The sequence below is a fragment of the Achroia grisella genome, unplaced genomic scaffold, assembly GCF_030625045.1.
Source record: "Achroia grisella isolate CSIRO2021 unplaced genomic scaffold, CSIRO_AGI_Agris_v1 utg786, whole genome shotgun sequence".
NCBI classification, from domain to species: Eukaryota; Metazoa; Arthropoda; class Insecta; order Lepidoptera; family Pyralidae; genus Achroia; species Achroia grisella.
In genome coordinates this window covers 31,118-47,019 of record NW_026713025.1, presented here as the reverse complement: position 1 = coordinate 47,019, position 15,902 = coordinate 31,118, and the positions used below count along the sequence as shown (strand labels likewise).

The window sequence follows — 15,902 nt, the reverse complement described above, 5'->3', positions numbered from 1 at the left end:
TAAACAATTATACACGTATTATTCAGCAAAAAAACTGTTAGAAACATCTAGAAACTTCCTCGACAAATGACGTACGTCATTCTGACGTTTAAATTTAATTCACCTACAAATGCGCGCCAAATTCAAATAATGAATGTCAATGATTTTCATTTACATATATTGTACAGGACTCCTTGCATTTGGGTCGCTGGCTGGTATTCCTTCAATCTGGACATACGCCATTCAGTTATGGGGTCACTCCTGTCACTCGAATATCGAAATTCTCTAAAGATATCAAAACTGCATCCTTAAGTGCATCTTAAAAGCTCTATGGTTCATCACCAACTCTGAGGTTCACCACTTTGCCTACATCGCCACAGTCAGGGAAGAAATTGGGAAATCAAGTATCAAATATAATTGCCTTGCTATTCACCCAAACGAATTAGCTCAGAAACTTCTAGTTAACAACGCAGCAAAAAGATTAAAAAGATCAAATATCCTTGAGCTGGATGAAAGATTTCTAGCTAGGTGAAACATGGGGACCTTGTCAAAGGATAGAGATCCTCCCACGCCTACTACCAACAACTTACCTGCTTATAGTACCGGAACTGATTGCAGATACCTAACTACCAAAAAAAAATTTTGTTTTGTTATTTCCTATTGTTCCTTGCTTTCATATAGTTTGTTACGACACATTTTTATAATATACCATTACTTTTACATATTGCATCTTTAATTACCACCATCGTTGGCTGCACCGACCCCAGCGCCCTATACACAGTCCCACATCTATATATATAAATATTTGGCTTCGCACGGGTTTCACATTTCCCTTGAATCACCCTATTACTAAAATCTGCTTGAAAATCCTTTGATATATAGATAAATTCTTTATTCACAATTACAGACACATAACATACATGAGATACAGAAAAACACGAATTAATAAAAGAAATGTAGGTGACTTTATGTGCCGCAAAAGTGAAAAGGCAGCCAACTCAGCATAATGCTACAGAAAACACGCGGAAACGACATCAATTTATTCTATGTGAAGATTATTTAAAAGTTTGAAACTGTAAATCATGTCAGTCAGATGTCCCTCACTCGCCATCTCCTTCCGTGAGATAACTTTCTCGCAGAAAATGATTACCGGTAACCACGACCTCTCGTTACTAACTATGGAACACAGTTACCTAAATCCATCAAAATAATAATTGCATTTAATAATGGCTAGTAAGACAAATTGGTTGGTAGTTTGTATTCACACGTTTCGACTTGTAAAATGTGAACTTACAAGGATTGTTTAAAAGAGCAACACACAAGTTTCTTGCTTATTCTTCTTGTAATGAGACAGTTTTCCGAATAAGCGGTAGATTTAAAAATATGTTGACTATTCAAAAGTGCTTAAATTAAGTTTATTTGAATAAATGATTTTCTATTTCTATTTCTATTTCAATTAAATATTGTCTAAGCACTGCTGTGTCTAAACTGTGTCACCTTACATTTTCCTATTGTCATTTAGTATATAAGATCAATATTTTTATGTACATTTTATCAGTCTATTATCATCTATAGTATATATCGTCTCTACCAACAACATAGTATTAACCAACAACACTAACCATACTCCAAACTATATTCGTCAGCGAGAAATTGTCCCCCACTTTCGCAAACGCCGGATAATCTTGCATTTCCTATTCTTCTGCGCCATTTCCTAATCTGTTCATCAAGCGTTGCAGCCAGTCTTCACCTTTCTTCCATTCCTCTCGTCATCACTGGCCAACGTCGCCTGCCCATTCACTGTTTCAGGACAGGAAGGACAGCCTCGATGTTCTCAATTCAACGATGGTTTGACCAGCCTCTCTCTCCACTTCATTCTCAGTATCCACTAAGCGTGAGACCTCGCGCCGCTATCTCGTGACTGGTAGTGTCATCCCAATGAAACACCAGTGCTACACTGTCGCGTGGACCTTCACTGCCAAGTCCCACGAAGAAGACCCCGCTAGCGAGCACAAAACTTCTCCAGAGATGGTACGGTAGACTCTCATAGCACTAATGGCCGTAACCGTGTGTGCCTGTTTAGGCAGGCCTCGTTGCCTGGAGTATATCGGGGCCCCGAACAGGGCCAGAACCGCACACCACGCAAACTAAAATACTTATCTATTACTGTTCTACACGAAAATACAGCAATCTGACTGATTGGCAACCTTTTACACTCAACACATTAACTGTTGAACTGCCTGATACATCATCATCATCATCATCTGCTTCTTCCTTATCCCATTTATTTGGAGTCGGAATTATATATTCTCTTCCATTCATCCCTGTTCGCAGTCATCTCGTTATTTACTCCCTTCCTTATCGTATCATCTTTCACACAGTCCATCCATCTCTTTTTCGGCCTTCCTCTGCCCTTCTAACTTTCCACATTCATATGTAACACCTTCCTTATTTTTTTTTTTAAATAAAATACAATTTTACTCAGACATATTCGTCCGTGGCGTTTTTAATTTACTTTAATATTATTATATTTCTTTAATTTCCACTTTTGTGCAGCTCCGGATGAGCCTCCAGCCGAGATGTTACAATTTGCCTAACAGTGGCACCGAGGCAGACCTATCATATCATCTTTCACACAGTCCATCCATCTCTTTTTCGGCCTTCCTCTGCCCTTATAACCATCCACATTCATATGTAACACCTTCCTTAGGATATTATCTTCATTCCTACACATTACATGCCCATACCACGATAGACGATTACTCTTTAACCTCTCCGACACCGGTGCCACTTTCATATTACCTCTAATATATTCATTCCTTATCTTGTCTATTCAAGTCACACCACAACTGCCTGAAAAACATGTTTAAACGGAAAAAAATTCCGAGAACCGAGACAAAGCCAACTCCGGGAAAATTGATCGCGGATTTCAATCTTTCACATCTGACAATGCGGCGGGGCGGCGTGTAACGACCCCCTGACCCCCAGCCCCCTCGGTCCCCGCCTCACAACCCTCTGCCTGCATATAACCGTCAAAATTAAAACAAGTGAAGTGTGCTCGACGATGGTGAACACCTCGCTCCATTTCACTAATAAGGCTTGCTTTGTGAGGTCGGTTGGTAAGAAACTTCTATTTCCTTATGCATCAAATATATAGAGCTCGTGGCTAATAGCTCAGTGATTCTCTGGGTGGGTCCCCCTTATCTCTTAAAGGTATAAAAAATAGATAACAACCTAATCTCAGATCTACCGAGTATACATATAAAATATGGAAATTGTTTGATAAAATTTTATGTGGATCGCGAAACGAATATCATATACTAGCTGTGCTCGCGACTTTATCCGCGTGTTATAGTTACCTTGACTAAATATATCTAATAATCTAACCCAATAAAGGCAATGATAAAAGTTTCGCCGTTCTGACTTCAAAAATGACGATTTTCCATACAAAATTCAACCCCTATTTTATTTTACCCACTTAAATTTTTTTATCAAACCTTAGAATGTCATATTTATTTATATTTAATCAATAACCTAAAAAACATGTTTCAAGCTTCTAGCTTTAAAAATGACAATACTTCCATATAACCCTTCATCTAAAATAAAGAATAACGGTTGAAAGGGTTGAAAGGGGTTCAACCCTTTCAACCGTTATTCTTTATTTATATTCAATTAACAGCTTAAAAAATAAGTTTCAGCTTCTAGCTTTAAAAATGACGATACTTTTATACCATCTTACATCTCCCCTTTCAACCCCTTACAACCCTTTTTGTTTATTTATATTTAAACAACAGCTTAAAAAGTTTCAAACTTCAAGCTTTAAAAATGACGATACTTCCCAACTTTTATTTCCCTTTCAACCCCTTTTTCAACCCAACTCTTTTTTCGCATTAAAAAGTAGCCTATATCCTTTTTCAGGGTCTAGACTATGTTTGTACCAAATTCATTTAAATCGGCTCAGTAGTTTTGGTATGAAAGCGAGACAGACAGACGACTATAGTAACAAATAGTTGTCTGTCTGTCTGTCAGTTATTTCGCATTTATAATATTAGTAACTATAAATACAGTTAGTTGAGTAACAAAATAAATCTGTCGCAGTAATTAGAGCAGACCATACAAGCAGCATCCGTTCACGAGTAAGATGGATGATCATCAGCCATCATCGCGTTCAACAATATTTTAACAAGTCAAATGAAAAGAGCTTATTCCTTTTTAAAAGGCCGACAACGTACTTGCAATTCCCCTGGTGTTGCGGGTGCTCATGGGCGGCGGTAATCACTTACCATCAGATGAACCGTAAGGTCGTCATCTATGCCATAAAAGTATCTTATTAATAGATATTATTGAAAATTTGGAATAGAATAGAATAGAATAGAAGAATAGAAATCGTTTATTCAAATAAACTTAATAATAATAATATAAAATAATATTTATTTTTTTACACAAAATAAACATTGTATAAACTATATAAAACAAAAAATATTTTTGAGGGTATACAGTTAAAAATCATTACCTCCCGTGCTAATTACATAACTGTGTTAATAATATAAACTTAATTTAAGCACTTTTGAATAGTCATAACATTTTTTTTTATTATCTAATAATCATAAATTTTTTGGTAACATATTATAATATTTTGGAACTAGATATTTTCTAGTTCTTGATCCGTAATAATTACAGACCTTAGGTACAATATATTCTTCATTTTCTACTTTACTATACTACTATTGATACTGTATATTACTATTGATTCTACGTATTATTTTACTGACATATAATTTAAATGGTAATTGAACAATAACTTTAATATAGCTTATATCAATATTATAAAAACCTATTACTTTCAAGTTATACTAAAATAATAATGAGCTAAGAACAAAATGGAAGTCAAACAAGAGCCCTGCTCTCCGTATGCCTCAATATTTAGGAAACTATTTATAGAATTGAACAATAATACAGAAATATAAAAATTTCTTAATGTCTGAAACAGAATCTATATTGTTAGTATAAGAAATTGGAACATGATTACTGGAAGAACCATTTTGTAAAAATGTAGATTGAAAGTATGACGAGAAATCGTTACGAATATCATTACCTGTGTTATGAGCCGCATCATTATAATTCATACAACAAGGAAATTGGTTGAAGTGCGCGATTTCATATATGAAATCGCGCACTTCAACCAATTAGCTATAGCTCCAGAAGTACCGTGGATTAATCTGTATTGAGTTTTCAAAATATTTTTGATGACAGTCTCTTAATAATAATTTAACACTTGTGCTCAGAAAAAAATATTATAGGAAGTACAAAATCTACGGAAATCTCCGTAGATTTTGTACTTCCTATAATATTTTTGTTTTTCTTTAATGACTTTAATAAGCGAAGGTGAATACCATATTGGGTTGGATCCCTTAGAAATACGTTTAGAAGGTATATATTGGTCACGCAGCTCAGTGTAATAAGTTGAATAAAAGAAATCAACCGCGTCCTCTAGTGAGCGTGAAGAGAATTCACTAGACCAGATTAGACTATACCACAAGCAGTATGTTGGATTAATAAAACAACATATGCTTTTAATATGTTTGGACTGTATTTTTATATTTGATTTACAGGAGTACAGTGTGTATGGCTTGATAGTTAGAAACAGAAAAGGAGGAGTCACAGTTTGAATGAATCCTTTTTAAACTAAATCCTTTAACTGTTGCCATTACAAACCGAAAATATATACTACAAAATATTTATATTTATTTTAGGTTCAAATTGTCTTGAACATAGTTGGGGCCGGGCCAGGGTTGGTGCAGTAAATTTGTTAAAAGAAAAAGATATTCTAAGTTAAAAGTATAATTGATTTAAATGAATAATGAGTTTTCTTTTATTGTCCATCTATAGGAAGTGGACATAATTTTCTAAAAGACCTAGTGTATATTTTATTACCCATTTTTACTTCAGCAACCCTGACTCTATCATCAGGTCCAGGAAATATTTTAACAATTCTGGCCATGGGCCAATTTAAAGGAGAAAGATTATCATTTTTTACAATGACAAGATCTCCAACTTTTAAATTATTATGTGGATGCAACCACTTTGGCCTGCTCTGCAATTGGGTCAGGTAGTCACGCGACCAAGCTTTCCAGAAATCTTGCTTTAATTTAGAATTTATCATAGTCAGCCTTATTGAGAAAATACTTAATTCTACTGTCTGATTTCAATCGTGGGAACAGACAACACGAGAGCATTATGATACGGATCAATTGGAACAAGCGGGTCCATGCAATCGGACACTTGAATTGTCATACTAGATAATACCAAATCTAAGATTTTTCCTGTTTTATTTAATACTCCATTAAATTGGCTAAAATTATGTGTGTATAATTCATCAACCAATCATATTTCATCAGGACTACGATAATTAGTAGGTATATATAAGCCGTGCTGAAAATCCCAAGTAATACCACTCAAGTTGAAATCGCCTACAATTAAATATTGATCGTGTGGTTTAACTTTAACATTATCATTAAGCTTAGACAAAAATTGGAAAATTTTTGAGAAAAAGATAGGCCTAAATTTTGATTACATAAGTACGGAACGCATATATGTTGACAGCTAATGGAGACTCGGAGTGTCTTTGTTATAATATAATAATAATATTTATTTCAAGAAAACACATTTCATATGAGACAACTTTACATATACGTATCTTAACTTAACTTAACCTATGAGAATTAAACAAAGGCGTCGCGACGCACCTATAATATTTGTGTAGATTAGGTAGACAATAAGTGTTGAAATTGGACAATAACTTAGAAATAATATTAGTTTTTAAAAGTGCTGTTTTAGAATAAGACATCGATTCACTGTTTACTACGATAACGGTTGAACATCTGTTTGGGTACCAGCGTTCATTTGGCATTCATTGTTTAGGAACACAATGAATATTTGTTGGCATTTTGTGATAAGATAACACCGTTACTATTTTCTAGCCATCGGGTTTATGATGACCGTAGGGTTTCTTATTGTAAACATATTCTTATTGTAGACTAATGGACTGAACACGGTAATTCATGTCTTTATGAATATTGTCCAATCCGTGTTTACAGTGCATTGTAGTTAGGCAAGGAAATTGTTTATTGCACCAATGTTAAATATTCTTGGGTAGAGTTGTAAAATGCAATGCATTCTTTATGAGTAACTGTTAGTTTGTGAGAATAAATAAGTAAGGGAATTTGGGCAATGTGAAAGGATATTGTTATGAAGTTGTATAACGTTGTGCATTGTCTGATAGAAATAAGGTTTGGTTTATTGCCAGTAAGAATTTTGTAAGGACTGTAGTCCTCACTACAGTCTATATCTCCCATATATAAGGCGAGGAATTTTTGTATTAAGTTATCCCCTCCGATCGATCCCCCGTCCAATTCAAACGGGGATCGAAATTACGACGGCCTGAGCCGAGGTTCGAATCCCTAGTGGTGCCCTCAGACTAAAGTCGTATCCGTCAGGCAGGAGTTGGCCTTCAGCCGCTCCATAAGTCCTTCCGCGGGTTTGGAGTACCATCTGCACTCGCCCCATAAATAACGTCCGGTGAAGCTGTAAAAGCCAGCTACGGCCAACAGCATTAGAGTAGTCCGAAAAAAAAAAAGTATTAAGTTAGTTATAATCGAGAAGTTATAATGGAGATATAATCGAGTTACAATCGAGGAGTTACCATCGAGAATTGTACTCAGACAGTCATAGTCGGATTGTTTTACACCGACGGCTGTTAAAATCAAACACAGTACGGACGGCAGTTATAGTCCGTTATTATTGTAAAGTCAGTCGCAGTAGTTTCCTATAGACACCATACAGTCTGAGCTACAGCGGCTGAAACTTGAATGTAACATCGTATACGGCTATAACTCAATTGTGAAAATTCTGTGGAGAATAGAATAGAATAGAAAATCATTTATTCAAATAAACGTAATTTAAGCACTTTTGAATAGTCATAACAATTTGTTTTTTATCTACCACTCGTTCGGAAAGCTGTCTCATCACAAGAAGAACGAGCAAGAAACTTGTGCGTTGCTCTTTTAAATAATTCTTGTAAGTTTACATTTACAAGTCGGAACGTGTGAATACAAACTACAAACAAGCACTAATTTTTTGGGTCAAATATAAATATGCAATAAGATTAAATCAGTCGTAGTGATAAGAGCAGACCAGTCCCTACAAGCAGCACTCGTTCACGAGTATGACGGATGAGCCAGCCATCACTGCGCTCGACCATATTTTAGGGAGCCCAAAGACCCGGCCCACCACGCCGTCACATGTCTGGACATTTTAGTGAGCATGACTACTCATTCCACACGACCACGTCACAGCTACAAAAATTACTATATGGTAGTTACAGTATTCGCACTTTACATAAGGATGCACGCGGCAATCAATACAAAAGCCGCTACGCTATCATATATCAAGAAAGCAGTATGAAAATAAAAATAAAAGAGAGAATAAACAGGCTTCAACAGACAACCGTTTCTTTCAAACCCCATCGATACAGTCCACTGCTCTCCCTGAGAAGCGGTCGCCAAAAGTGATGAGTTGTGTTCATTTACAACGGTCTCTGCACTAAGCATAGCTTGTATCGCAGGGGCCAGACTATGTTTTACCTATTTAGTTTGTTTTAGGACAGTCAGTTCTAATACAGTATCTATATTAAATTTTAATCTAAGTGGCAAATTATAAAACTATATTTTTCGTATAGTAGTAATTTATTAATTAAAATAAAGATTAAGCGTGTATGTGTGTTTATATGTTTGCGTGTGTGTGTGCGTTTGGATATGTTTGTTTATGTCTTTGGAGTTATATGTTTTGGAGTTATATAGTTTTAGAAGCCAGGTCTCTGCAGTTTCCTTAGTCTGTCCTGACGATACTGTGAGTACAGTTTGCCGAGATGAATATCGAGCGAGTTCCAGTAGTAGCAACAAACGAAGACGTGTGAAGGAAGACGCATATGTGTGCCCATAAAAAGATTTATTTTCCATCTACCCGCTGCTCTTCAGTTTACCCGTGATCATGGTTGAAACACTGCCGAAATATCGGGAACTCAATAAAAATAAAACGTGGTAAGATCCCGTGACTTTTACTAATCTATACATATAAATAAAATTGGAGTGTCTGTTTTGTAATATTGATATAACCGTTTTTTACTATATGCATATGGATATAAATACGGTACATACACCAAAATATCATTTTTTACAATTTTTTGTTTGTTCCGGCTAATCTCTGAAATGGCTGGACCGATTTTGAAGGGACTTTTATTGGCAGGTAGCTGGTGTAATAAAGAGTAACTTAGGCTACTTTTAACTTAGAAAAATAAAATAAAATTCCACGCAGACGAAGTCGCGGGAACAGCTAGTATAATAATATGAATATAAAACCTTTCTGTGATTACAGCACTCTACATGCCATTATACTAACCATCAGTTTGTTTGTCAGTCCTATTAGTGTCAAAAAAGTGCGGTTGCAATTCCCAGCAGAGACTGATAGATCTGCGAGCGCATATTTCAGCATATCACCATCCACCATCCACCATCGTGTATCCTCACCGTTGCCATATATCAGCACACGGCGTCGCCGCAAATTTGTCACCCAACAAAGCTTTACAATGCATCCGCAATTTATTACAGCGGACGGTCGCAACGGGTGAAAACCACGGATCGCCGCCAGTCGCTCACCTCGATAAAACAATGGGTTTTTTTATTAAGTATTTTACGGCCCTGGAAATCTCCTTTCAGCCAAACAATTACATTCTACAAATACAAATCAACTATTAATTACATCTATAGCGTCCTTATAGTATTGAGTATGAAGTCGTATAAAAATGGATAACTTTCTGTATTTTGTAGGATAACAGGTACTGTTTTAACTGTAGATTTGTTACTTTAACACTGAAGTCCCTGTTTATTGTTTATTCCTAATTTTTACTGTTTTCAAATTTATCGTTCAGCGACACCTATTTATTACAGTATGCAAATATTCTTTAACGACCACTATCCAATGATATAATGACACTAGATCTATAAAAAGGTAAGTAAGGGACAAAAATTTGTATGTAAAAGTATGTATGATTAAAAAGGTAAATGAGAACGAAAATACTGAAGATGAGGCAATTAAGTTTGAAAGTGGACAATAATCTATTTTGATTTTTGTTTATAATATTATGATTATTAACTCTTGGATACTAAAAAAACTATTATTGTTTTAATTATATGAGGAAAGCATGATGTTAGCGACAGACCTCCTTTTATAGATATTTCTATTTTTAAACCATATATTTTTTATTGTATTTGTTGGCGACAGACCTCTTTTTATAGATATTTCTATTTTTAAACCATATATTTTTATATACAATTTTTGACATATATTTTTTATTATATTGTTTTTCTACATTGTGTCATATACGCTACCACTAAATACATCTATATTACCAATTTTACGGCTGGCAACGGCAGTGAAATAGGGTAATATAAATAAAATTACTTACCAAAATTATAGTGATGTATTTAGTGGTAGCGTATATGACACAATGTAGAAAAACAATATAATAAAAAATATATGTCAAAAATTGTATATAAAAATATATGGTTTAAAAATAGAAATATCTATAAAAAGAGGTCTGTCGCCAACATGGCACGCCCCGGTGCAGAGCACCAATCTATAGTGGCGACTGTGCGCAGTTTTCTTGGGTGCCCTGCTCTAGGAGTAAGGGCAACACTTTGCGCACTGGTCTTTTCAAGATCCCCATGCTTCCCCGGATCTCCACCACCCTGACCACTCCGTCAGGACCGGTGAATATCTTAGAAATACGGCCTTTGGGCCAGGTTCCTCGCGGAAGATTTGGATCCGCCACCAGAACTGGATCTCCCACTTTGAATTTGGCTTGCGTCGATCCGGCCTTTCGTGGAATCAACGTGGGTAGGTATTCATGAAGCCATCTGGCCCAAAACAGCTCCGCTAACCGCAGTACCTTCCTGTGGTCTAAGCGACGGCAAAGATCTGCATCGGTGCGGGGACAGACCAACTCGGTTGATGGTGTGCCCAATAAAAAATGGAAGGGTGTGAGGGCCTGTAGTGTCTCCGGCTCTACTGGTACGTGTGTCAGCGGGCGAGAATTGACTACTGCTTCCGCTTCCAGAAGTAGGGTACTCAATACTTCCTCTCTTGGAGCTTGTTCTTTCAGGGTTACGGAAAGCGCAGACTTTATTGATCGCACTAAGCGTTCCCACGCACCTCCCATTGATGGTGCCGCTGGACAAATGAAGACCCACTCTATTTTATGGTTGGCCGCGAAGTCGAAAACGTCTGTGAGTTGGTTGGCTGCGCCGACAAAAGCCGTGCCGTTATCTGAGATGATTCTCGCTGGACATCCTCTACGAGCAATAAATCTTCTTAGGGCCATGATAGCAGCATCTGCGGAAAGGCTTCCTACGATCTCCAAATGAACGGCTCTGATGGTAAGGCATGTGAATAGAGCTACCCAGCGTTTTTCTCGTCTGCGCCCAACGGCAACTTCAACTGGACCGAAGTAATCAAGACCGCAGAAGGAAAACGCGCGCTGATGATGGGATAACCTATCTTCAGGAAGATCACCAAATTGAGGCGTAGATGGGAGAAGCTTCCTAATCCTACAGAAACTGCATTGTTTGGCAACAGACCTGACACTTGGGCGTAAAGCTATTATATAAAATTTGCCGCGCAGGAAGTTAACGACGGTCTCGATATTACCATGACCAAATTTCCGATGATAGTGATCGAGAAGGAGTTTTATAATTGGATGTCGACCGTCTAAAACAATAGGGTTAATGTCCTGCGCGGGTGCATCTAATACAGCACGAATTCTTCCATTTAAACGGATTAAACCGTCTTCTCCCAACATCAACACAAGACCTCTAAGCCTCCCTTGATTAGTTGGGGGAAGACCCGCGGTAAGCCTCAAGAATTCGTGTTTAAATGATTCCAATTGAGTATATAAAAATAGGTGCCTCTCGGCCTCCAAGATTTCTGCGGCCGAAAGAGGTTTCAAAACTTTGAAGGAGACCTTGGAGGCAGCACTCTTTAATTTTGAATTTGGAGGTTTTTTCAAAAGCGACCGAAATATTTTAGCACAATGATGTGCACGACCGGTTGCTCTAACCAACCGAACCCAACGACCGAAATGATCGTGATTCGCTACGATCGGAGATGGCATTTCCGGATGTTCGGTTAGCAAAAATGTTAACGCGTGTTCGGGTTTTAGTTCCTCAATTACTAGTGGAGCAATGACCGCAGGCTCGCGAGGCCATTCGTCTGGTGGAGACAAAAGAAAATCTGGACCAGTATACCATCGAGAGGAAGAGGAAAGAGAGTATAGACCGCGTGTAGCATCATCTGCTACATTTAAGGCCGATGGAACATAACGCCAATTGGCAACGTTTGTAGTCTCTAATATTTCTCCTACACGGTGAGCAACAAACGGCTTAAACGTGCGGGCATCGCTACGCAACCACTTTAAAACCGTTAGGGAATCCGTCCAAAAGAAAACTCTAGAAGCAACAAGACGGTGTGCCTCCAGGATGTAAGTTGCGAATCGAGAAGCCATGAGAGCCGCCTGTAACTCGAGCCGTGGGATAGACACAGGCTTTAAAGGGGCTAGGCGCGCTTTGCCACCTATAAGAGCCAAATGAACAGATTGGTCCTGGTGGACAAAACGCCAAAACGCCACACAAGCGTAAGCGGATTCACTTGAGTCGGCTAGGACGTGGAGCTGGCATTCCGCAGCAAATCTGGTTCGGTAACAGCGTGGTATTTTAATTTTGGCCGAGACTTCTGCTATACCGGCGAACCAAGTCTGCCACTTTGCCTTAGCAGAGGCGGGCAACTCCTCGTCCCAGTCAATACCCATTCTCCATGTTTCCTGAAATAAGATGCGACCGGCGATGGTTAGTGGCATCAAAAATCCAAGAGGATCGTAAACCTTCATGAGATGGGACAAGACTACTCTTTTTGTCACATTGGTAGGCAGTTCTGTGGACTTTCTAAAATTAAGAGTATCTTCCTTGATGTTCCAGGCCACCCCTAAAATTCTAACTTGCGAAGGAGATGTCGGTCCGAGACCTACCTCGGATGTGTCGGCAGCCCACAAGTCAGGACTTATTGTTGTAAGCGCTTTGGGGTTGTTGGATACCCATGAGCACATCTCTAAACAGGCTTCTTTATGCACGGTAACGATATCTGCAACTAATCGAGCGGCGAGTTCTGGGCTGTCTACACTTCCAAGGTAGTCGTCCATGTAATGGTCTCTAACAATAGCCTCTGCTGCTTCGGGAAACTTAGTCTGGTGCTCTAAAGCATTTTTATTTTTTAGAAAAATGGCGGTGCACGGACTGGAGGTGGCGCCGAAGATCATGGAAGACATTCTATATTCTGCTATAGGTAGAGAAGGATCGTCTCGCCAGAGAAAACGTTGTGCATCTCTATCTTGTGCCCTAATTTTTGTTTGCGGGAACATTTCACGAATGTCTCCGTTGAGGGCTACCTCACCTTCCCTAAAACGCATGAGAATTCCTAATAAGGGTTGTAAGAGGTCAGGACCAGGGAGTAGCAGAGAATTTAGGCTAACTCCTGAACATTTAGCTGCGGCATCATGAACGAGCCTCAGCTTTTTCTTTTGGGGGTGATATACTCCAAAATGAGGCAAATACCATAAATTACCTAAAGGAGGTACATTAGTACAAAGCTCTGCGTAATCTTTCTCTATCATCCCATTTATATACTGTTTATAAGCTTCGGCATAATTTTGATCCTTTTTAAACTTTCTTTCTAAACTATGAAATCTGGATAAAGCTAATTTATAACTGTTTGGAATTGAGATGATATCAGGTCGCCAGAGCAAACCAGTCTCAAACCTACCTGACGGAAGACGTTGGGTGGTTTCATTTAAAATAGCCAAAGCTCGCTCATCGTTTATGCTGTGGAAGTCCTTTTTTGTAATGCCAATCGAATCGAGATGATAATGTTCTTTTATTAAAGATTCTAAATCGGAAACCGAGCTATGATGGATAAACTCCGCGGATTTACCCGGAAGCCTACCGAACATTGTCCATCCTAGAACGGTTTGGACAGCCACAGGTTGGTTACGAGAACCGCGTCGGATGCCATGCGGTAATGACAAATGCCAATTGTCAATACCAATTATTAAGAGAGGCTTGGCTTCCTCGTAAGACAGTTCTTTTACCAAATCCTGAAGATGAGAGAACTTTGCAACATCTACAGTACGAATTGTTTGGCATGCTACACCCAAATTAGGTATTGAGCGAACTCGTTTTAAATTAAAGGTTTCGACAGAGTGCTTGCCTTTGATGTTAATATCAATGTAGGTTACTACAGAATCTTTCGCCAAGCCGCCCACACAATTAACTTGAATAGTGCCTTTCGGCCCTTGTGCACCGATTGTGTCAGCTACTATTTGGTCAATCAGAGTAACCGTAGACCCGTCGTCCAATAAAGCGTAAATATCCATCTCACCCTTTGGTCCAGTTACAGTTACCGGCAGCACTTTAAGAAGTGAGCGCGAAGGAGGCGTCTCGCATGGTATCGCACTGCTGCCGTGAGCGTGGGCCACAATTACTGGTGCGACTTCACTCTCCGAACTTACTTCACGTTCGCCAGTTGTTGTTGAACTGTAATGAACAGAATTTGTTAACTGTTTGTGAAGTAACTCATGATGGTAATATCCACCTTTGCAATTTATTACCCTGCAGTTACCTTTGCAAGTCCTATAATAATGTTTGCCCCGCTTGAGACATCTTTGACAAACTTTATTATTTTTAACCCAATCCCATCTATCATTAACAGAAATATTTTTAAATAAATCACAATTTGAGACTTCATGACCATTCTTTTTACAGTATAAACAATAAGCAATAGAGGGAGAATGCAGTAGTCAATTCTCGCCCGCTGACACACGTACCAGTAGAGCCGGAGACACTACAGGCCCTCACACCCTTCCATTTTTTATTGGGCACACCATCAACCGAGTTGGTCCGTCCCCGCACCGATGCAGATCTTTGCCGTCGCTTAGACCACAGGAAGGTACTGCGGTTAGCGGAGCTGTTTTGGGCCAGATGGCTTCATGAATACCTACCCACGTTGATTCCACGAAAGGCCGGATCGACGCAAGCCAAATTCAAAGTGGGAGATCCAGTTCTGGTGGCGGATCCAAATCTTCCGCGAGGAACCTGGCCCAAAGGCCGTATTTCTAAGATATTCACCGGTCCTGACGGAGTGGTCAGGGTGGTGGAGATCCGGGGAAGCATGGGGATCTTGAAAAGACCAGTGCGCAAAGTGTTGCCCTTACTCCTAGAGCAGGGCACCCAAGAAAACTGCGCACAGTCGCCACTGTAGATTGGTGCTCTGCACCGGGGCGTGCCATGTTGGCGACAGACCTCTTTTTATAGATATTTCTATTTTTAAACCATATATTTTTATATACAATTTTTGACATATATTTTTTATTATATTGTTTTTCTACATTGTGTCATATACGCTACCACTAAATACATCTATAATTTTGGTAAGTAATTTTATTTATATTACCCTATTTCACTGCCGTTGCCAGCCGTAATAGTATTGTTTTGCTACATTGTTATTTTATTTATTTTACCCTTTTTTTTATTTAATATTTTACGGCTCTGGATACAAGTAATTCACTGCCGTTGCCAGCTGTAATCATGACATCTGTCTTTTTTCACTTTGCCTACTATTTTCGCCTGTAATATTTTTTGGTGAGCTGTTTTTTGAGATTGGCAACACTGCTTACAGACCTCTTTATTTACTATAAGGACGCTATAGATGTAATTAATAGTTGATTTGTATTTGTAGAATGTAATTGTTTGGCTGAAAGGAGA

At 38.4% G+C, this 15,902-nt stretch overlaps 1 protein-coding gene across 1 annotated transcript; it reads right to left on the bottom strand.

The window, feature by feature from the left end:
• Positions 1–10,672: 10,672 nt before the first annotated feature.
• Positions 10,673–14,675, bottom strand: LOC131851585 (uncharacterized; the record flags this gene model as incomplete). Its single annotated transcript, XM_059202097.1, has 1 exon — positions 10,673–14,675. A coding segment is annotated over one exon (4,003 nt), but the record flags the coding sequence as incomplete, so codon positions are not given.
• Positions 14,676–15,902: the final 1,227 nt, after the last annotated feature.